At 34.6% G+C, this 24,463-nt stretch overlaps 1 protein-coding gene across 2 annotated transcripts; it reads right to left on the bottom strand.

Annotated features, from left to right (window-relative positions):
• Positions 1–4,742: 4,742 nt before the first annotated feature.
• On the bottom strand, positions 4,743–21,006 carry LOC110699136 (2,3-dimethylmalate lyase-like). 2 transcript variants are annotated; one of them, XM_021876625.1, is made up of 7 exons: positions 20,057–21,002; positions 18,508–18,719; positions 17,491–17,772; positions 14,123–14,245; positions 10,560–10,710; positions 9,269–9,483; positions 4,743–5,168 (listed from the first exon to the last, which is right to left on the bottom strand). In XM_021876625.1, exons 1-6 carry the CDS (start codon positions 20,439–20,441, stop codon positions 9,329–9,331), a joined length of 1,308 nt encoding a protein of 435 aa, XP_021732317.1. In that variant the 5' UTR covers positions 20,442–21,002; the 3' UTR covers positions 4,743–5,168; positions 9,269–9,328. The 2 variants fall into 2 exon arrangements, with proteins under 2 accessions (XP_021732317.1, XP_021732319.1); XM_021876627.1 differs by lacking the exon at positions 4,743–5,168 and having other exon boundaries at positions 9,372–9,454; positions 20,057–21,006.
• Positions 21,007–24,463: the final 3,457 nt, after the last annotated feature.

Here is a 24,463-nt window from a genome sequence, read left to right on the forward strand (position 1 = left end):
CAATGATCATACCAGTAAGTGGTACTTGGTCATCTTATTTATGATCGTGGCATCCAAGTTGACAAAGCAGAAATTGAGGTGATTGAGAAACTTCCCCCTCCCATGAATGTCAAGGGAGTGAGAAGTTTTCTTGGTCATGAGACTTGTAGTGAGGTACTTGAATGGAGAGATGACATTCCCGAAGGCGTTGAGAGAACCTAATCAAGATGATGAGTTGAGAGTTTTGAATACATCATAATCTTCTTCTTCTGGAATGAATTTGAATTTGCAATCATATAGTTCCGGAGATAGAACTAGGGGTGCTAATAGTTATGCTAATAGTATTAGTGAAATGACTGTGTAAAGAACACCAGTGTGATTACGTTCTTCTTTGTTTACTTGTTAGTGACAAGATGTATATTCCAAAAGTGTGATTATATTATGTTTTTGGAAGTGAATAAGGAATATTACCTCCATTTGTAAATGATTGCAAATTTGCAAGTTACTTTTAGAGAAGGTATTAGGTGTGGATTGTCGTACGCAAAATTACGTGCGGCAAGCTCGGCTAATATGTTTCATTTATTGGCCGATATGTTCTATTTGTTAACTGATAATCGCTTTGTCCCATGGTACTTGACACAATTCTCATTTACGTCTGTCCCACAATACTTGACTCGTTACTAAAAATGAAATAAGACCACTAATAAAAAAAATATATATTTTCCCACATTTTCCCTTTGTTCACCTACCCCACTCCAACCTCATTTTTCTTACAATAAAAAAAATACAAAAGAGAAAATTTTGTACAATAAACAAAGATGAGATCATATAACCTTTACTAAGGCATCACTCAAGCCTAAAAACTAGATTTATCTAAAATGCCTTATTATGTATGTTATAATTTGAGTTCCTTTTCTCACCTTTCTGAGTTTGTTTCCTTCAATCTAGAAGCATTTAATTTCGCACGTTAATTGTTTTATGATGTGAAACCTTTACTTCATAGGTTTGATATGCGCACGCCGCACGGTTTGGAAGGTCGAAACACTTGCAAGGTCTAAAGTCTGTGAAGCACATATATTCACAAAAATAATGTTTGTAGTAAATTAATTATTAATACAAAAAGTTAAAAACAAAAGAGAAGTTAAATTTGCCACTTCACAATCATTAAAGGGCACCTATCTTGCTAATTGGGGCATCAAATCCAGCACAATTGCACTAAGAGCACTAGTCGATCATACATCTTATAGCACAACCTCTAACATGGATCAAACTTTCTACAAATTATTCATTGCAATTGCTTATCGTGTATGATTATACAATGTTTACTCTTTACCTTCAGTACTTGTATGTATCTCAAACTTTTCTTCCATGTGCTTACTAATGCGGATTTTAGTCCGATTTTGTGTAGAATAGAACCACGATTATTGTTTAATGGCGTTGTGGATTATAGTGATGAAAAATATGGTTATTATGGATGAAAGTAAATGGGTAGTACTCTAATTCTCACAAGAAAGAGGGTCTCTTCCTAGTCGCAACTAGAAGATGATCATTGAGCAATGCTAAAAAAGAATTAATTCCCAAAATCAAACTCTGAATTTTATTACTTATTATGTGGCCTATTTACAGGTTTTACAAGAAAAAGATAAAATAGATAGAATCCTAATCCTATTAGGTGTATAAAAACTAATTCTACTCTAATTTGAATCCCTAGTAACCCACATTAAACTAACTACCTTAAAAAACTAATTAAGGAATCTTAAGGCGCTTCAAACAAGAAAAACCCTTTCAAGTGAAAGGTAAAAACTATCAAGAAAAGAAATCTTGGATGCTCTAGCATCATACTCCCCCTCTTGAAAAAAAACTTGTCCTCAAGTTGCCTCAAAACAAGGAATTAAGTCGTTTGACGGAAATGATGCGCAAATTCCTTTTGTGAGAAGCACTTGATATGTGTCATAATTCTCATGGTGCACTAACTCAAAAGGGCCTTCTTCCACAGCTTCGGCTTTCCCTATCATGTTGTTGTAAATCTTTTGTGCACTTAGAGATAACCAAACGTAGTCACCAACATCAAAAGCAGGCTTCTTTCTAAGGTTTAAGACTTGCTCTCGCTTGATTGCTTTCTTTCCCTTCTTGTTCAATTCGTGCGAATCATAAGTAGAGATGTACAAGTTGCTTGGAGTGGCCGAATCTATCTTGGCATGTTCTTTAGCTTTTGAAGCCGAGTTAGTCACACTTTCCTTACTTGCATGCATATACTTGGGAGGCAAAGGTTGAACCCCTATTCAACTATTGCCAACGGCAATGGTATAAATATTTTGTTTGCATAGATGAGTAGCATCTCAATCCCACTGCCACGGTCTACCTAACAACAAAGAACAAGCATCCATGGGTAATACATCACACCAAACCTCATCCTAGAAATCTCTGATCTCCAATTAAACTAGAACACGTTTCTTTACCAATAATCCACCATCATTGTTCACCCAATTGATCTTATAAGGTTTAGGATGATCTTGTTGTTCCAACCCTAATGTGCCAACCATCTTCTTAGAAGCAATGTTAGTGCATGATCCTCCATCAATTATAAGAGAACAACTCCTTCCTTTCACCATGCAACGTGATTGGAATAAATTTTCCCTTTGTTCTTTATGCTTCTCTTGAGTTAGCGCAACATGTAAAACGGACCTAATTACTAATACATTGTCATCAGGTGCAGCTTCATACAATGGACCCTCAAACTCAACTTCACGAGTAGAAAGTTGATTTGTTATTTCCTCCTCTTGCAATCTTGTGTGAAGGGCATGTTTCTCCCTCTCATCCTCCACCATGACCGACAAAAGAGCTTGTTGTGCTTCAAGACAAACTAGAACGTTGCTAGGGCATTGTGCAGCAATATGACCTCTACCCTTACACTTGAAACAAATCTTATCCTTCATAACCACTTGACTACGAAGCAAGGGTTTTGATTTCTCACTTTGAAAAGAAGGAAACATGGATGAATTCTTTTGTATGTCTAACCCTTCCTGAGTTCGAATTAAATCTGAATCAGGTACATATGGATGGCGAACTAGTTTCCCCTTTTGTTCTTGCATTTGTCTCTCTATGGTACTTGCTAGCATACATACATCATTAAAGGTCTCGAATTGTTGGACCTCAACAGCATATGCAATAGATTTGCTTAAACCTAGTAAAAACTTGGCAATCTTTTGTTCATCCTCTTCTTTATAACCACAAGCTAGATATAACTTCTCAAACTCCACAACATATTGATCAATAGATAATTGATTTTGTTGTAAAGAATTTAATTTCAAGAATAACTTTTGCTTGTAAGATTTAGGAACAAAACGCTTTCTCATCTTAGATTTTAGTGTTGTCCAAGTTGAAACCTTTTCTTTTCCATCCTTAACCCTTTGAACTTGCATGTTTTCATACCAATCTAAAGCAAAATTTGAAAGCTTTGAAATTGCATGAGAAAATCTTAAGGTTTCGATCATACCTTTATGCTCTAACAAACGATCCATGCGCTTCTCCCGATCAAGATATACTTCGGGGGTCTGTTGTACCATCAAATCCCGACAGATCTGAAAGTTTGACTTCTCCTTTCTTTGCATTAATCCGAAGTGAGTGAGACACTTCACTGGAACTTTGATCTTTCATGTCCTGTTGTAGCTTTTGAATTACCTCAGCAATAGATTTAGTATGAGAATCTGTTGCAGCTTGCCTTTCTTCCGTTTTATCAATACGTGAATTTAGTTTCTTGAATTCTTCCAATAACGCAACAAACTCACTTTGGTTCACCATGTTGCTGTGGGTTTGTTTCACAATGAAAACTCACGGAAGTATACAACGTGAAAATTTTGGATTTTAGAAGTCCAAAGCAAAAAGAATCACGCAAAAACTCCAAGTAGAACGCTCACAATCGTCTGAAAGATTTACTCGTGCAGGTAGAGAAAATTTCAGACCTGCTGAAATCTTTACGCCAAAGTTGAGGGCTCTAGAGAATGCGTTTCTCAACGAAATTTTTTAAAATTTTAGGGGAAGAAACTTCAATGTTTTTAGAGTCCAATGCAAAAAGAATCGTCGAAAAAGACCGAGCAGATTGATTGTCGTCGCCAAAAACTTTTAACTTGGCTGTGATACCAATTGATGCGGATTTTAGTCCAATTTTGTGTAGAATGCAACTACGATTATGGTTTAATGGCTTTGTGAATTATAGTGATGAAAAATATGGTTATTATGGATGAAAGTAAATGGGTAGTACTCTAATTCTCACAAGAATAGAGGGTCTCTTCCTAGTCGCAACTAGAAGATGATCACAAGTGACAACAAGTGATGTTTTTTATTAACAATCAAACGAGCAATGCTCAAAAAGGTTAATTCCCAAAATCAAACTCTGAATTTTATTGCTAATTATGTGGCCTATTTATAGGCTTTACAAGGAAAAGATAAAATAGATAGAATCCTAATCCTATTAGGTTTAGAAAACTAATTCTACTCTAACTTGAATTCTCAGTAACCACATTAAACTAACTACCTTAAAAAACTAATTAAGGAATCCTAAGGCGCTTAAAACAAAAAAAACCCTTTCAAGTAAAAGGTAAAAACTTGTAAGCAAAAATCTATCTAAAGAAACATTAAAAACTATCAAGAGAGGAAATTTTGGATGCTCCCGCATCACTTACCAAGAAGATGATGTTATACAGGTATAGTTACATTTTGAAGTGAACAATTTAGGTTTAATAAATTTCATAAAAAAATTAAAAGGATGAAAAACTGTTGCATCACATAACATCCTAACAACATAATGGAAAATAATGTGACTGCTACATTCTACACATAGATAAAGATAGCAAAACTTCATCTCAGGCTTTATGTGACTGCTACATTCTACAGGTAGATAAGGACACTCATTTCGGGCCAAATTTATCCAAATACGAGTACTTCATATACAATGTTTATATGCAAAATCTGCTTACAGATTATGGTATTACATCAGCTTCTAAAACAATGTCTATCATACTGTTTATTAAAGTATTTACCTCTTGCACATTAGTCACAACAAACTTCATTATCTTACTCCAAAAAGGCTTGTATCCTATCTCCGAGTGTGTCATTAAAATCTAACAGTGTCCCTTGCATCCCATCAGCAGCATTGTCTAAAATCTCCTTGAGGTTTACACCCACTAAGGCTGTTCAATACAACATTAACAATTAAGATCTTGAAATGATTTTTCCCAAGTCTATAATGCCAAGGTACCAACATTAATGATAACACAATTTTTTTTGATAAACATGATAACACAGTTGATAGTGTAAAAGCAGTGGGTCATTTGTTCATCATAGAGGTAAGGAATACAAGTATATAGTATTGTTTACCAAGTCACTTGCTAATAGATATGATGCATTACAATTAATAGCAAAATAAAAAACTAGCAATAAACAACACTAATAACACCGAGGTTTATGTTTTTTTACCATAAAATTAAAGACAAAGACACACTGGAAGATACTAGCCTGGGGTCCAATTATTATGGCAGTTCTGAGTTTAATATCTCTGATAGCCATAATTACTTGACAAATTACATGGATGTGGGTCAAATTATACGCCCCGTTGATATCTAAAGTATGGTACATTAAACACTATGGCAATATATGCAATGAGAACAGTCCCCAACAAGGATAGCATAAGTTGGACACAGTAAGATTACATTTAATTAATTTTTTCCTCTTATATGGATTATTTTTTTATCGTAGTGTACCTTTAAGGTTATAAGGGAAATTCTATAGGATGGAAATTAGACAAATATTATTATGCGGGTCAGAAGGTTGGGCGTTTAGGAAGGAGCACATTAAAATGATGAGAGTAACAAAGATGGATATGCAAGAATACATCGAGGGATAGAATTAGAAATGTAAATATTTGGAGGAAAGTTACGATAAAAAAAGGGAGAATTGGTTATGGTGGTTTGGGCATGTGAGACGTCGATCAAAAGATAAGAGTTATAATGAAAATCTCAAACATAGTAGAGGAAGACCAAAGATGACTTAGTGACAATTAAAAAAGGCCATATAAAAAAAATGGGTTTACAAGGTGTTGTATAATTACTAATTAGAGAGCACTCACAGAGTCACAGCAGCGAATGGAGGAAGAGGATTTTAAGGATGTACGTACGAGATAGACTCTCGGTACTAGCAGCCAACTCCACCGCTTTGGGAATGAGGCTAGGACTGTTGTTGATGCTGTTTTCCTTTCTATGGAGGTGTATAATGGCCATGTTTTTATTTTTTTATTTATTTTATTATTTTTTTTTATAAATTGAACACAAATCAGAAAACAATAAGCCAAAGCAGACCAAAGCAGTGAACAAGTTATTATGAACTGATACCTGGAACTATATTTGTGATACCATCCAAGAATCCAGCTTGCAAGAGAAATGGATAAATTAAGGAAAAATTTCTTGTAAGCAGATAATGTAGAAAAATATGTAACACATACAAAACCTCCTCCCCTCCCTGCATACTTAAAATAATTAATAAAACATACAAAACCTCCCCCACCCCCCAAGCTAAAAAAAAAAAAAAAAGAAAACCAACTGCATAACATGCTTACATCTTTGAAAAATGAAAGGAATGGAGTCATAGTTCCCAGGCTATAAGGCCTATAAGTCTAACAAAGGGGATATTGGAATGGCCAAGGTCAAAATCTAAACTATCGTTACAAAAAAAAATTAAAAAAAAAGGGGGGGGATTTTCCATATGATACAATTATAGTTTGGGCTTTTCCACTTGGTACCCATTTGTTAGTTTTATCCCAAAGCATTCCATCAAACATATTATGAATTCTTTGATTTAGGTGTCATTAAAAAAAAAATCAGTTAAAGTTTTAAGATGATGTTTAAGCCCTTAGTGGCCTTAAGATTAAAGTTTGAGGTCAAAATTAGCAACAATGTCATGGTTTATGTACAAGAAAAATGTCTCAATTTATATATTTCGATTTGTTTCGCGCAAAAAAAATGTTTGGTTAAAGTTTTGGGTGTTATGACTGTTATCAATTCATCACGACCAGGATCAAAATTTGCAGTTGAAATTAGAAAAATAGGACCACAATTGCCCCAAACTAATGTTACATTTCACGAGATGCTATAGTAAAGAGTAAGTAAAAATTACAAAGGTACCATGTAGGCTGTAGAGTAAAATTTAAAATTGGGTACCAAATGGAAAAATCAAAACTACAATGGTACCAATTGGAAAATCCTAAAAAAAATAAATAAAATAAAATCAATTATGGAAGCTTGTCATGCCTCAAACAAAGCTGTTTTCTTTTAACTCAGTACAATATTCAAGCACTAAAAATGATTTGGATTGCAGTAATGCTAATATTTTAAGAAAGTAAACAAAAAGAGCTCATTAGCCAGCATTCAAGGTAAGAAAATAGTCCCTTCATCCCAATTTAATTGTCATGCCAAGATTTGCATGAAATTTTATACGATAAATTGTTGGCTTATATATAATATTTATTTTTTAAAAAAATGGATGTGATGGGTGATAGTAGAGGAAATTTTTAATTGAATGTGAGGATGTGTGCCCTTAACTTTTGGTAGCTGAGAGGATGGGAGGGGGGTGTAATAAAATATTACTAGGTTACTGAGTTGGGATGAACACATAGGGAAAGTGTGACAATTAATTGGGACGGAGCCAACAGAAGGACTAGTGGTGGTCAATGAACAAGTCTATTTACAAGATTCTTTGGAGGCTTCATGAGGCTATATTTAGCTTTTAACCATATATCTACTTCCTCCGTTTTTTTTTTTTTTTTTCTATTTACTTGGAACACTTTTCTTAAATGTAAATGTCTAATTACTTGCAACCAAGTCACAATTAGTAAGTTTGATATGAAATATTCCAATAATAACCTTACTTGCACACCATCCCTACTACCACTCTCTCTCCTCAACCCTTCCCTTTGATTCCTTAACTCCTCTTCAAGTCTTCCCAACCACCAAGCACCACCTTGTTGCCCCTTTACCTCCCACAATCCACCCCAAATACCACAACCCTGAAATTTACCCCACCGACCCCAAAAACCACCTCATCATCTAGATCTAGAAAAACAACCTCACCCGCCCCAAAAACCACCCAAGCCTAGACCACCCTCAAAAATCATCCCACCCACCCTCAAATTCTACCCTACCCAGGCCATAACCACCTAACCCACCCCAAAACAACCCTAACCACCCTTGAAAACCATCCTACCCACACCAAAACCACCAAACCCACCTTGAAACTACAACACCACCCTAAATTATTTCTAATGGTGGTGGGTTTGGTGATTTTGGCGTGGGGAATGGTGGCGGACTGGTGTTTGGGCTAGCTTGGGTGGGTGGTGGGTTGGTAGAAAAAATGGTTGATTGTTGTTTGATGGGGCTGTTACAGAGGAGAGAGATGGTAGCCTTGTGGGCAAATTTGTTACTTTGACTACATGTCTACTTTTCCTTGGCTTTTGTTCCAACGCACATGGTTACGACCAAAACAATAAAAAAAATAGAGGAAGTACAATTTATCTACTCTTACATTTATCTTTTGCCTATCTTCACAAACGAATTTTGTGCAAGTATCTAAAATAGCAATAACCAAACTAAAATGCATGAGAAAATAGAAATGTAGAACTTAGAATTTATAATTTTTATGACTTTCACGTGCTGAGTCAATTTCCATTTTAGTTAATTCAAACATTAATCCAATTTCATAATCCTGCAACCAACTACCATAGTAGGACCAAGACATAAATGAATGTGATGCATAATCCTCATATTTCTACATTATCTTCAGTTTAACAAAAGCCGGAGCCAATGATTTGCCTAGTTGAAGTGGTATAAGATTTATAAACAAAGAATGAAAGAAAATTGAGATACCCAATCGGACATAAGGACATGCACATACACAAGGAACAACAAGAGGAGAAGGATGGATCTGCAAGAAGAGATTATCGTCCGAGTTTACAAAGATAGTTCTGGTATACACCTCACCGAGATTTTCAATGTTGAACTAACACACTAATAATACCTCTTGGATCTAATCTCATATGATTTACTTTATAAAGCGTTAGCAATTAAGTTTGTAATTCAAATCTTCATCTTTTGGACCCCTTTTTTTTTTTTTTTTTTTTTTTTTGTCTTGTTTCTATTTCATCAATGCTACCATTGACAAGCTCGTATACATGGCAAGGAGAGTAGTTTAGTGAACCAAGACAAAATAAAGACAAAATAAAGGCAAAAAGCATGTGACTTACAGGAACCCTGACATCCAGTTTTTCTTTACCATCCCTTCCTGTAATTTTGATTCTCAATGTTCAAGACCAGAGATTGCCAAAAGCTCCCCTTGAGCCATCTGCACCAGTATAGACTTCAGGTGTTATCACTTCAATGGGATGATCTCGCGAAGATTGTTCACTTTCATTCAAGCTATCTTGTTTATTCTGTATGAGTTCATAACCACTATCAACAGCTGAAGATAACCACCATTATAAGCATGTATCAGTAAGAAGGAAGCTGTGTTTCAAAAAAAAAAAAAAAAATAGGCAAAGATGTGTATCCAGCATTTCTATTAGTTAGAAGCATTTACAAAAAGGAAGCTACATGTTTTACTACAACAACAACAAAGCCTTAGTCCCAACAACAACCATCACTTTAAAGAGTTTGAGAAAAGGTGAGTAAATCAACATGTTTTTACAAAAACAAAAAAAAAAAAAAAATAGATCTACTAATAGAGAAAAATAAATAAATAAAACAAAACAAAACAAAGTTTCCATTCCAACCAAACAGCCCCTTAAGGTTAGGCCAAATCCCCTTCGATGCCTGCTATAGTCCATACGTGTATTTCCACTATGTTTAAAGTTCATAATGTAGTTACATATGGGATACCATCACCTAGATTTTGACTCTTTAGGCAGTAAATCACTGACATATACAGCATATATTTCCTAGGTTGATAAGAAATGATTAGGAAAAATAAACCTGTAACTCTGTTCTAATAGCCCATATCTGTCACAATTAATTTATGCTTCTTACACAACAGTGTCTTTTATCAACGTTCAGTCTACATATATTTCCTTATGTAATTGATAATCAATATCTCTGCATGGATCTTCAGTTTTTGTAATTCTTTTGTTAAACATCAATGAAACTAATAAAAGATATATCCACTAACGGATGTAAATTAAATTCTTCTTCAGTTATAAAGTCAATTAAATGCTCTTGTCATCTAAGATACCCTTTTACCTTCTAAGAAATAAATTCCTTGTTAAAGCCATTTTTCTCTTCAGTAGAGATATAGCACCTTAACTTCCTATCACCAAGTCACCAACTACCAACTACCAAGATACATCACAATGTAGTTTAGGCAATGCTATTGTGCCCATTGAGCAAAATGTTGAACTAGCAATTTATGTGTTGTTCACTCCTAAAACAACTGCTCTGGCAACAACATAAAATTTACAAAAAGGTAATCAGAGAATATGTAAAACCAATACCCACATCTTGAGATAAAGAGCTTCTTTCAATGCAAATAATACATTAACTAACCTCGAGGAGAAGGTGGTGGAGTCGTGATTAGGGCATACCGCTTCTCCTCTTCATAATAATCTTTAAAACCTAAAATATCTTTGATTTCCTCAAAAGAAGGCATACTTCCTGGGGAAGGAATATGGCCTCTTCGGATGGCTGTTAGGGCATCCTGCAGCAGTTAATTAACATCGTCAGAAAGAATGTAAATCACCCCTAGAAAGTCCACCGAACATTCTCACATTCTATTGATAAAAAACTATAACAAACTGATTATAAGCTATCTCGCACTAGAGTTAGTACTTAGAAGCCTAATTGAGTTTGAGTACACAACAGTGTCCAGACATTCTTTTAGCATAACCAATGTTAGATTTAGTAAGCTATTGATAGTGTCATGACTAAGTGGGAGGCTGCATCATATATATAGACACACACTGGGTGCTAAAACCAATATGAAAGTCAGAACTAGCCCTTTTTAAAGAAGTTATCTTGGCTAGTATATGTCATATAGATCTTCTTTCTACAGCCTGTAAGACATTAGGTGGACCATACCCAAAAGCTTGTTAACTCTCATGGAGTATTATGCTGACACACAAATCATTTGTAGCTGCTATCAGCCTATCACTACAGATTTTCCACAGTACTTTATCATTCCAGTTGGAGGGATGCAAAAGAAAATGGAATAAAGCTAGTATGTAGTGACACTTTGTCACACATAGAGGAATTTTGGAAACAAAACTTGTCCACAGCGGATTTTGAAATCCAACTGTTGATGTGATGGTATTATTGGCATCTCAAGACTCAAGTTGGAGCCATAGTGTCACAATCCAAATGTTTTGACACAGGATCATGGAGTGCACTCTTGCCGAACCGGTGGTAAGCTGCTAGTCTAGTGTGGAAAGGACGTGTGAACACATAGTAACATATGCAGGTGTCTGATTCTAGAAGGGAACTCTTGCATATTGAGCAACAAAAGCACACAGAGGTTTTAGGGTCAAGGCAGTGAGCAGAAGAGCAACCAAATGATCGAGTTGGGGCGTCTTAGAATTTAGGATGTTATAACGCATGTGAGGACACAATATCAATATGGATCTACCAACAACACAAGCATTAAAGCAAGGCAAATTTGGTGAAGAAGCTAGGATCTCTCATTGATCAATGATCCCTAAACAACTTTATTTGGATCATATTGTAATAGGTGAACATTGGATTGACAATAGCATGTTAAAGACATCTAAAGCCTATAAAATATAATAATTAGTCCTAAAAAGCAACTAAAACATTGAAAAAGGGGTTGGGTTAAAACAGAGAGGTGCCGGTGAAACCAAAGGAGTGGACTTTTAAAACAACTTTCCTTTAATAGCAAAAAAGGCATTAGCGATCTTTTTTTTTTTTAATAAATATTTTGTTTACAAGACATAAGCCTAAACCAAGGTATACAATAATAACCAAGTTTTAAATCATTTTAAATTATTATTTTACAAATTATACTAATTGAGTTTTTATACTTTTATAGCCTGGTGGCAAGTGTCACATTTGCTTTTCTAGTTGTAAATATGAAGAAACTCAATGTGATTATTAAGAATTCATGTAGATTTCATTGATAAAAGGATTTCTGGTTAGATATTTATTTAGGGGGTGTTTGGTTCATCAAATTGGAATCGCTTGGTATGGAATCTCATACTAGAGAGGTGTATGGATTCTAAAACTTATACTACTACAAAGTTGTTTGGTTTTATTGTTGAAATGGATTCTATATTTCATTAAAAAAACATGGATTGTAAATCTTAGAGGGAGAGCTAAGTGTGGGAATCTAAGAGTATGGGGTAGAATTAGAACCCCTTGGCTATGAGATTCCATAACTAAAAAACTCAACCAAACAAAAAAATAGATGGAATGGATTTTAACTCCATTCCAACTCATTCCAAATGATCCAACCAAACAACCCCTTAATACTACCTCTATTCTAGAAATATTGTACCATTTGAAAATGTAACACTATCCACACGATCTTCTTCAACCATGCATTTTTATTATTAAAATAAAAAAATTAAAAAAAAAAAAAAAAAAAAAAAAAAACAGAGTCACATAAGGTCTTTTTAGATTTGTCTCTAGATACACTTTCATGTTATCAAATATTTTATAATGTCTAATCTTATATAATGAAAGATCATTAAGATTGGTCATTACAACCTTTTTTCTTTAAAGGGTATTTTGCTTTTTGTTTGTTTTTTTAGGATATAATAATGGTCCCTCCGTTAGAAAGAAACTTGTCTCCCTCGAAAAAAAGAGTTTGTGATCTCTTTCAAAAGACAAAGTATATTCGATCTTTTTCAAATGACAGGATTTTTCGACCTCTTTCGTAGACATGGCTTTTCAACCTCCTTCGAAAGAGGTGTTCTTTGTGCGTGGTATAGCCACAAGTCATGTAGGGCTACAATTGATGTTGATTGCTCCGGTTACAAAGTTACCTCAAAAATTCTCTTCCTTCCATAATTACAATGCGACAATAGATCCACTCAATATGTTGTATGAGACAACAAATCGATAATGTGTCGAATTGTTATATCTATGTATTCGGATTATTAACCCTTTCAATAAATTCTTGTTTGATTATGTGAATTTTTTTTTTACTCATTAATTATTAATTATTAATTCTGATTTGAAATAATGAATATTAGTGTTCGTTATGACTTCTTTAAAAAAATTAAGATTGAAAATGTACATAGGGATGTGCAACTCTGGTGCAATAATAGCAAAAATTACGAAATATTGTTTCATTTTTTTATTAATAATTAATTACAAACCTAAACCTATCCTTATGCAACGAATAAGCATGTCATCAAGAAAGTTAATTATGGAGTGGTCTGAAGCCAGTTTGGAAATGAGTCACAAAGGTATGATGTGAGGAGAGTGTGTAGTCAAATAGGGGAGATGGGTAATGTATGAGGCATTGTATCTATGGTGAGGGAAAGCTGTTTAAGAAGATAATCCACCTCTTGAATGCAAACTATCATTTATTCTTCATTTAAATTCATTTTCCAAGAATACAATGAAAAAAACTTCTATAATACCTTATATTCAAAATTTAAATCCTAAGAAATTACTTATCAGAGCGGTACTATCTATGCTATTGGGCAACAAGTGGATCAATTGGAAGAACAATTCCAATCACACCAGAGTTCCATGGACGATTCAATCATTGGAAGATTCAGGCCACAATGATAGAGAGTAATCACACAACAAATCTTAGAACACGTGTTCAAAAACCAAGAAAATCAGAAAAACGACCCAATTGGACCGATTGGTCTGGTCTACAGGTCGAGAAGTATAATATTCCAGTCTCTAGTCTGGTACAGTCAAAAAACCTTTAAAAGCTAATCGTGGATTGGACCTATATTATGTTCACATTTATGCATAATACCCTATTCATCTTTATTTTATTTTTTGTTGCTAATGATGAATCCTACATTCATCCACACTCAAACTTATCTCTACATTTCCTCCATTAAAAGCATGCCCATAAGCAATGAGAAAACATAGTACTGAAAATTTAGTTCCACTTTCTAGTTGAGACTAGTTACCTGCATTGCTTGGATAGAGACCCCTATCAAAGAAAGTGGGTAAGCAACAATTTTGTATCCAATGTCTTCAAGTTCCATAGGAGTGAGAATAGGTGTTTTCCCTCCTCCTTCAAGCATGTTCGCCTTCAAAAAAGATAAGTACTTCAATTAATAACTAGTGTTGATTAACAATACCAACCATCTCTGTAACAGAAACCCTACTCTAAGAAGAGGTATGCAATAACTCACACAGTAATCATAGTATAAGCATAAGAAGTTTACATGCATCCATACACAGAAATAAAAAATAAATAAATAAATAAAAATAAAGTAAGCAAAAACACAAGAGAACTGTCATATAGCCCACTTCTCCAAATATATCTGACAAAGTCCCACAATGCCTTGCAGATACTAACATAAGCAATTACAAGTTAAAGTGACTGAACTACTAAAGTACTGATAAGGCTTTTAGAACAGTCCATATTTAACAAGGCCTATCAGGGGCTGCAATTATTGGACCCTCTTGCAAGTTAGCTATCAACTTGTAGATAATAATATGAAAGTAGCTATTAGTGTTTGGCTTATTTATTTTGTAAGCTAATTTGACCAAAGGAACTCTGATGCGGGTGTATGGAACTTGGTGGAGGAAGTTGAAGAAGTGCCATGTGTTGTGACACGAGCCGTGCCAAACTCCTTGGTGGTTACCTCTCGGGGTTGACTATCATCAAACTTGAGAAAGTTTTGTTTACTTAGAATAAAGCTCCAAGGATTCCATGTGTTAGCCAAGAAAGAAATTTATCAATGTATGATGCAAATACTTCATTCAGCCATATCTTCTTTGTTACAAGGAATTTTCAGATGGTTTAAATTGGAAGTGAAAATACAGTCCAAGAGCTTTCCAATGACAGGTCACATGCCCAATTTGAGCGAGAAACGAATAAGTTATGAGCATTTGAAATCGAGCTATCCAGGCCTAAGTGCTGGAGCGACCCGAAATTGGGATTTTTGGCAGAAAATTTGGAGCAACTGATCCCATCTATGGAACGACCACTTTGTTCGTGAGGAGCAACCGCTCTAAGACCCCTGTTTCAAAGCGGCTTTTTTCTTTCCTTTTGTTTTTTTTAGCTTACTTTAATCTTGGCCTTTCATTTGTAATCCAAGGAGTGTAATTCAAGAACTCTAGGGTTGTTTTGTAAAGCCTATAAAAAGGGCTAACTTGCTTTTGGTGACAACTTTTTTGCTTAATTTTGAATCCAATGAGATTTTCTCTCTGCCCATAATCTTGGTGATTATTTCCTTTGTATGTGATTGCTATTTTGTAAACTTTGTGGTTACAGCTTAATTAGCTTTACTTGGTGTTGGCTTTGATTAAGAACCCCTATTTTATAGATCTCGGTGATTTTTTGAGATAGATTTATCTTGTGTTGTTGCTTTAAAATTGTTGTCAATTGATTTTCCCCTCTTTTTGTTGGTTGTTTCATATCAAACTCAGGCATATCTTCTCTAATCGACTACTACTACTTGAAGGCCTATAAAAGGTAAACAACAACAGGCAACAAATGCAGAGCATATTCCATAATACGTTACAAAATCCATCATTAAAAGGTATATCACAGCGCTTGTACCATGATCCTAAGGACGGCGTTTCTCTTTTGATTGTTCCACAAGCCATGATGATCAATTCAACATTTAAATATCTTCTCAATAGCTATACTGTGTATTCAATCTCTCACTCTTATGCATTTTTTTACTATCCAAGGCCTTTGATGTCCAAATAATCAATGTACTTGTATGAATAACGGGTATAATACCCACGTTAAATTGGATTAGTGGACTCATAGCAACACGTGGTTTTTACCCACATTCATTGGCGTTTTCCACATTACCATATTGTGTACTTTCTCTTTTCATTTCCATCACCTACATTTGATCTTCTATTTTGTAGTTTCAATCTAGTTATCGGTATCCCAACCAAATGTTGTCCCTTTAGGCGAATGGCACTAATGGATTGATAGAAAGTACTTCATTAAAATAGTTGTAGTTAGCTCATGGTAGTTGCAACAAGAACATAATTTGTTACTTAAGTAAAAGTTGATAACATATAATTGTTATGTAAAATAAGCTAAAGGAATAGCCTATTTTAAATCATAATCATATATTATTGAATTTTAGTTAGTCTTAGAGCCATCAAAAGTTACATAAATTTTTAATGGACTTTTAAAAATCCCAATAAACCTATTAACCATAAAATTATCCAAATATGTGATAATGGAATCTGTTCAGATTTTTCACAGGAAAAAAAATAAAAAGAAAAGAAAAAGAAACTTCACTAACTTCACTGTTAATCAGATTACTTTTTTCTCTTTAACAAATTTGGTTAAACTTAGCTTACATAGTTGTTGCTAGCAACAAGATCCATCCATGATTAGTCCTTCCATCATACCACTACCCCTAAAAGAAAACATTCTACTACAAATTTTTTGTCTTATACTCCCTTTGTAACCTTCCTTTGGCTTATATTGTATCCATTCATCTTCCACAAGAACTCAACCACCCTTATTCTACGCTCAGAATACTCAGTCCATTTATTTAAATATCGAATCCTCCAAGGATATCATCTTCTAAGGAACCTCCAAAAATTGTCTTTACGGTGCCATATTTACAGCACATCTTGCAAGTTAAATTTTTTTATCATGTCAGAACAGTAGAACTTAGCTTCTGTGGTGAGATTAAAAAGAAAGTATCTTTTTATTCTTTTTTTTTTTTGACGGAAAAGAATCTTATTATTCTTATTACTATTTCAATATGATAAATAATGCTGACACCCAATCACTTCTGTTTAATGATAAGCTCCCTTTCCCGTAATTACTTCTTCTTTGCAAGCCATTAATCACACAGGTTGGTGGAGATAATCATTTTGAGATGGTAAATAACAGTATGCAATTGAGCGTACAGTAGTTCCTTGTAACTTTTTGCATTAATCATGGGTGCCTATTTTGCAAAAAGGATCTCTAATCCAATATCTACCATTGCAAGAGCTGTCAAGACAAGCTTAAAATTTTTGCATAAGATGCTAGTTATTTCTTCTAACATGACTATTCATAAACCACATATTTTTCTTCATGAAACGACCACCAAAAAAAAAAGAGTTGGAGCTGTCCTGTTTACGTTAAACTAGCACAGTTGATGACTCAATTAAATGTAAACTTTGATCCCATTGAACCATCAAAAAGTGAAAAGTTATTGTAGAGTCCCTAATGTCCCATATTGCAGGTGACAATGTTATTTTAAGAAGCGTTTTGGCATCCATAGCATGAAAATAGAAATAAACGTATAGAAGCAGTAAGTAACCAAGACTATTCAATTAGATACAAACAACAATATCTCACCATTTTAGGAACTGAAGGAGATATTTCACAGAAGGCCTTCATCTCATCTCTTGAAGCTAGTGCGTCTATAAATAGAACATCAGCTCCAGCATTAGCAAAGGCCTGTGATCTCTGCAATGATTCTTCAAAAGACACGGCTTGACGAGAATCAGTCCTTGCCACAATGACAATATCTGAACCACTTTCTCTTCTAGCATCTATAGCTGCTTTTATCCGCATTACTGCTTCATCTATGGAGGTGACTTTCCTGCCTTGTGTATGACCACAAGCTTTAGGAGACACCTGGTAATTACTGAAACATATAAGCTATGGCAATTTCTAAGATTGATGCCTGAAGAAAATTAAAGAGTCTCAAGTAAATGCACAGTTCCTTTTATCAAAATTATAAGAAAATGCAAATATAAGGCCATGTTCTCTTCAGCAAAACGTAACTTAAGTTCTAGAAAAGGAAAAAAAAAAAAAAAAAAAAAAACCACCTAGGTAATTATGAATATAACAGGGCCTAAGTCTTCTTTTACATAATACACTTAAAAATAAAAAGTGCCAAACATATACTTCCTCTGTTCTTTTTTACTTGACCTGTTTCTTTTATCACACTTGTCAATGCAAAACTTTAACGATCAATAACTTAAATTCTCCATAACTAAAAATTATAAAAGTTATATATTATGATAGTACTTATTGAGACGAATCCAAAAATATCATACATTAATATATTTTTCCTTACATATTATTCACAAAAGACGGTCAAAGGAGGGGTGGTGAATAGTGTAAAAGTCAAAGCGGGTCAAGTAATAAAGAACGGAGGAAGTAGTTCTTTCTATAAAATTGCATTTCATGACTAAATCCTATGCATTCCGGACAAATAATAGTAAGGGGAAAACGTAAACTGATTAAAGAGAAATCATAATTCGTTTGAGAAGAAAACAAAGTAACAACTAAATAAAAGGATACTAAAAAGATACTTGAACACAATGATCCAAACATAGATTCAGAAACCAAAGCAGCAGAACAAACTTGGTCTTCCAGGATGATTCCGGCAAAGCCAGCCTTGATGTATCCTTTCACAGTTCTCTTCACATTCATAGCATTTCCATATCCATTATCGCCATCACCAATCACAGGTATTGACACAGCTTCTGTTATTTTCTGCCCTTGATCCACCATTTCTCCATAGGATATAAGGCCAACATCAGGCAATCCCAATCTAGCAGCTGACATTGAAAATCCTAGAAAAAGTAGGGAAAACAAAAAGATATTAGCATAGTGAAATCAAACCAAATCCGAAAATTCTTAGTCCATGCCTGGATTGAGATGTATAGGAGGGGAAAAGTTTGAAGGGCTAAAAGTTCTAAAGTTTTTAGCTGGGTGGAATAGGGGAGATAATTACATGGTGTAATATATCCCCCCCCCCCCCCCAAAAAAAATAAATAAATAAATAAATAAATAAAAAATTGAGGATAACAATTACACACCCACCCAACTCGGGTAACTTTTCTCCCTGAAAAATAAATCATGTTTCAACTCATTTTGTTGCTTAATGCCTACCGTCATCAGGCTTGGCATGAGAAAGTGAGAACAAAGGGGAGACCGAGGAGATATAGTAGCTGTAAAATACAGTACATATTTATTTTTAGTTCTAGTGTGATTGCTCTAGTAAGATTCCCAAATTTAGAGAAAGTAATCTCTCTCTTCGTAACTAAGTCCCCTTGAAACTATTTCTCAGCTAATTTGTACAGTTTATTTGCTACTTGAATTCCAGGCATGCCATTAAGGGTAAGAGTTTGCAAACTATGCATAAAATGATGATTTATTAGCACCCACATTCCAAATTATCCAATAAATGGGTTCAGCTTAGAGACTTGATTTGACTGAGAGCTGTTACCGTATGACATGCATATAATAAACAAGGGTGTACAAAGCAAGAGAGTTCAGTCTTCCCAGGACTGACAGAATCCCAGATTCCTGCTCTACTCCCAGAATTAAAGAACAAGCCCTGAAACAGAAGACAGTGCAAGTCACCAGCTCACCACCAAAGATGCACAGCACCAGCTAATCTCAACGATGTCTCATGACACTTAATAGCTCGAAGACAATCTATTAACATGCCTTGCATCATCATAAAGCACTCCTAAATTTGTACATCCTCAATTCCAAACATTGCAATATTTATTCCAATTCATTAAACACAGTCCAATGTCCTTTCCCTTATTTTCGCTTACTTCCAAGTTGCAAATTTCTACATTCCTAGCAACGATTCATAGTTTATCCTTCAACAAAATCACAACATGAACAATACTTCAAACTTTTTTTCCCTAAATTATAATTAATCATTATACTCCATAATTAATCATCCTCACAGAAATCAACGAAATTACAAAACCCCAATCACCGATAACAAAATGAAAGAGATTAATCAAACCAAAAATTCTAAATTCTAAATAAAAAAATAAAAAAAATAAAAAAAAAAAATTACCCCCTTAACAAAACCATGCAGTTTATCAATTTCATTCAAAAATCCTAAAACGATAAAAAAGGGATACAATCAAACAAAGAAAAAACTCACCACTAGTAAAACAAAAATCAAACCCAGCATCCTGTACTAGCTTAGCACTCAGAGCATCAAAGCAGGCGGGGCCTTGATGAAGGCCAGTAGAATTAAGCAATCGTCGAAGCGCCTTTGCAGGCGATTCAGAGCTCAATCTTTCCCCTCTTCCTCCTTCGGATGATGCGGCATTGACGGCGGAAACAACCGGTGCAAACCCTTTTGAGCACCATCTTTTTGCTGCTGCTGCTGCTGCTGCAACTGATGTTTTTGTAGTGCAAAAGAAGGTGGGGTTGATTGAATTGTGTAGATTGGAAGAATTTGCGGCAGAAGGTGATGGGGTTATGGTGGATGGTGAAAATAGAGGTCGGACATTGCAGTCTCTAGTTACTGAAAGCTGCTGCATCGTTGTTTTGCCGTTGATACTACTGAATTTAGTGGGAATGACTCCTATTTTGGGTGCTGAGATGGTGCTGCTGGTGCTTTCTTTTTAAACTTTTACTCGTATTTTCTTGGGTTTTCTATAGGGTGTGCCCTTACAATATTCACTTTTTTAAGCTTTGTTCATCCATTTTCAAAATTTCATGTTGTAAGTCCAACGTACCTTTAGTTTATATGTTGTAACAATACCGTTAAGTTGTCGTTAGTTGTTTTATGTTAGTTTTATATTTTCAAGCTTTTAACGTTGCAATTGGGTTATTTTTGGTAGGAAAATTTCCCTCTAAAAGATTGGTACTCTACATTTCTCTATAAATAACCCTTTTAATCCCTGTTTTTGGGCTTAGGGTTCACTTCAATTTTTGGATTCTCCACATAGCAAGCTCGTTCTTCATTATTCACCATGTTAAGTTCTCGATCGACCTTTCAATCGAAATCCAATGTGCGCTGGTATTTTTGCCTCCTCGCTACAGTTGCAAGCCCCCTAAACTTGCAAAGATAAAGCTATCAACAACCAATCGCAACCTAGGGAAAGCTTTCTTTAAGTGCAATGAGTGTGGATTCTTCAAATGGTTAGATGAAGGTTGTAACACCCTAGAAATTCCTTTATTTTAAAATACTTGTTTTGCCCTGTTTAAAACTATAGAATAGGAAAATCTACGATATTACCGCCACCGTGAAAACGGCTAAGGCAACTATCAAAGACGCACAGCGGAAGACTTTTTTAAAAACATTCAAAACAAGTCAACTTAAAAAGTCAACCCAAACGAAAGTAAAGTTAAAACCAAAGTCAAACGAAGTAAGATATAACCAACCTACAACTTGGAACCAACACAGGCCCTTATTAAAAGCCAAACCAATTTCAAAACTTTTGCATTAATCATGCATAATAATATCATAAATAATTAAAGCATTAAACACATCATAAACTCATGGAAACTAGCATGATTCGCTCTTCACTCATGCCCCGTCATGAATATGCTTCAATACCTGAAAAGCTTCTCTCTACTTGTTTCCACTACTCCATTAAAAATGGGTCATCATAGGGCCAAGATAAAGACAAGGCCAATAACACACAAACACACACAATCAGCAAAGCTAAGTACATAAGCGTATTTAAACACACTAACATGTTTTCACCTATCAACATACACATACCTCAATGCACCTGATTACAAGCACACACAACATTCAACAAGACTTCTCAACTAGACCACTAAATAATTTATTTAGTTTTTGATTACGCATCGAACGGGTTTCCCACTCAACCTCCCCTAAATAAATTGAGGTTACTGACACGGGAGCTAACCGTGCCAGCATCAATAACCACACATAGGTGGCGGAATTCCTGCGTATAATAAAAATAAAAGGAATGTACAGCGTCCTGTACTCCAATAGAAGTTATGGTTAAATATAAAACCCCATAACTCCCCCCATATGTTCATACTCAAGATATATACGTTCCAAGAGTTTTGGTGCGTAATCTCTTTCACTTTACGTTATTTATAGATTATTAAACTTGGTGATGATTCTCAAACCATAATCATTCAATCAACAATAATTATTCAAACAACCAAATATACCAATTTAATTCTTTAATAATTAGTGACCACATAATATTTAATGTTGAATCCTTTTTAATTCTATCTCGGTGCCAATGACACCTTTAACGCATAAAGCACCACAAATCCTATCCCTGGTGTTAAAAACACCTTAAGTGCACTAAGGCACCAACATCCATTTTATTCCTCGTGTACATAGACACTTATATACCTATTTCCTCATGCTTATAGCATCAATAAAAATTATATGAACAATAATAAAATTCCTTTTCAATATTCCAAACCAAATTAAACATTTAGTTTACTTAAATAAATCTTTTAACATGCCAATAATAAAAATATGGTTCAATAAAAATATTTCAATCTCACCAATTCCAATAGATAATTTATTTCAACCAATCATGCTTCACAAATATTTCACCAAAACCATTCTCAATTCAATAATCCAATTCAAATCACCAATCTCATTCCAAATAAACCATTCCAACCAATTCCTAGCATGACACTAACTTGGAATCAATTAAATTAATCCTAGCATGTTTCTACACGCTTAATAAATTTTTGAGTACGCGTACGTACCTCAAATAAGCTATTAAAATAGCCGAGTACACTACAATAATTCCCGAACCAAGTCTCCTACATAAAGGGACAATAATACTATATTAATTACCCTTGTATACACAATTTCTAGCAACTTAAATTCATTTTAGACTACTTAAAATAATCTGAAAATTATTTAAAACCCCTAATTAAACTTTTCTTTAATGGGTAATTAAACCCTTTCAATAAAATCATAATTATATTACTTTAAATAAAATTCCAGCATTTTAAAATAATCAAACCCTTTAAAAACTTCATCAAAATACTTCTTTATACTTAGATTATCCATGGAAACATTGAGTATATATAAGCCCAAAATTAATTTATACAAGAACCCTAAAAATCAAGTCTTGAATAAATTAAAAACTCTAACTTGTAAAATCATAAAATCTGAAATTAAAACCCACCATAATAATCTGAATTTGTAGTTTAAACCTATTAAAATATAAATACTCATGATTCAAGTAATTAAGATCATCATATAAATAAAATAGGAATATAGGAAGGAAATTAAAACAAGAAGAGGAAGAAGGAGGAGAGAGAAAACTCCTCCGCGGCTGGCGGTGGTCGCTGCCTGAGGTCACCGGCGTAATGGCGAACTCCAGTGGGTGGGGTCGTGAGGGAGAAGCACCCAATTCCTCCTTGTGAATCCCACGTGAAACAAGGAAAAACCAAAGGAAAGAAAACAAAAAGGAAAGAAAAGATTATAAAGGAAAAATAAAATAAAGAAAAGAGAAAAATAAAACTAACCTTTTTGTGTGGGGAAATTTTGGGGTTTTGAGAGGTATTTATATAGTAGAGTGTATATGGTTAAGTTTGGGCTTATAAAAAAATGTGGGCTTAAGTTATGAAATATTTGACGGCCTAGTAAAATACAATGGGTAGGTCTAACAAGAGTATGTAGGAAAAGAATACATACGATTATTTTATCGAGCTCATATAATTAATAAACGTATGGCCCAAAATATAATTTTTTTTATAAAACTTTATAATTAAAATACTTTAATCCTTAAAATACATTTTATAAATACTTAAATACTTTATAAAAAATACATAAAAATACGGAGTATTACAGTCTACCCCCCCTTAAAAGAAGTTTCGTCCTCGAAACTTAAGTACGAAAACTTTAAAAACTTATTTAAAGGCAAATAAATACTTAAAATCTCAAAAACTTTTCTTAATACTTTTAGTTGCTGTACTTTTGTGATACTTTCTGTTTCGGGTGTTTTTTGGATTTCCTCGGATATTGGTCACGCTCTCCTGGCAACGAGACGGTCCCACCTGCAAAATAACGAATATTCCGGTAAACGGAATATTCGCCTCCAACGATCAAGTTTGTGATCAGAACGGAAAAGGCTAGAGAGAGAAAGTAGAGAGAAGTTGGAGCTATTTAATGCTCTTTTGTGTATATCAATGTCTTGAAAAAATCCCCCCCATCATAAAAGATTGGGGTATTTATAGGGGTGGGGCTCGTGCCCCTTTTAGGGTTTGTACCCTAGATTGGTGTGGCGTGATTGGCTGCGCAATCAGTGAATGCCACGTGTTACCCTAGGGGCGGCTTTCATTAGTATCTCTCGGGATTTAGGCCCTGACGTTGTTAGGGCTTTTTGGTGTGCTGATGAAAGAGGGAACACATGCCCTAAACACATGACATCTTCTCATGACGACACGTGTCACCCTCTGACTGGGCCACGTGTCGCTACGAGATTGGCCTGAGACCTTAAGGGCTCTGAATTGCGTGGCATCTTCCCATAATGACACGTGTCACCCTATAACTGGGTCACGTGTCATTATGGGATTGGTCCACGTATACGAGGTATTTTTACCC

Source organism: Chenopodium quinoa, unplaced genomic scaffold (assembly GCF_001683475.1).
Source record: "Chenopodium quinoa cultivar QQ74 unplaced genomic scaffold, ASM168347v1, whole genome shotgun sequence".
In the NCBI taxonomy this organism is placed as follows: Eukaryota; Viridiplantae; Streptophyta; class Magnoliopsida; order Caryophyllales; family Amaranthaceae; genus Chenopodium; species Chenopodium quinoa.

Bases quoted from the DNA above. Each gene is read 5' to 3' on its own strand.
- LOC110699136 (XM_021876625.1), bottom strand. From the start codon at position 20,441: ATGCAGCAGCTTTCAGTAACTAGAGACTGCAATGTCCGACCTCTATTT. The intron at 18,720-20,056 runs GTGAGTTTTTTC...TACTTTTTCTAG, and splicing joins TGATTTTTGTTTTACTAGTG to GATTTTCAATGTCAGCTGCT. The intron at 14,246-17,490 runs GTGAGATATTGT...TCTTTTTTGAAG, and splicing joins CTCCTTCAGTTCCTAAAATG to GCGAACATGCTTGAAGGAGG.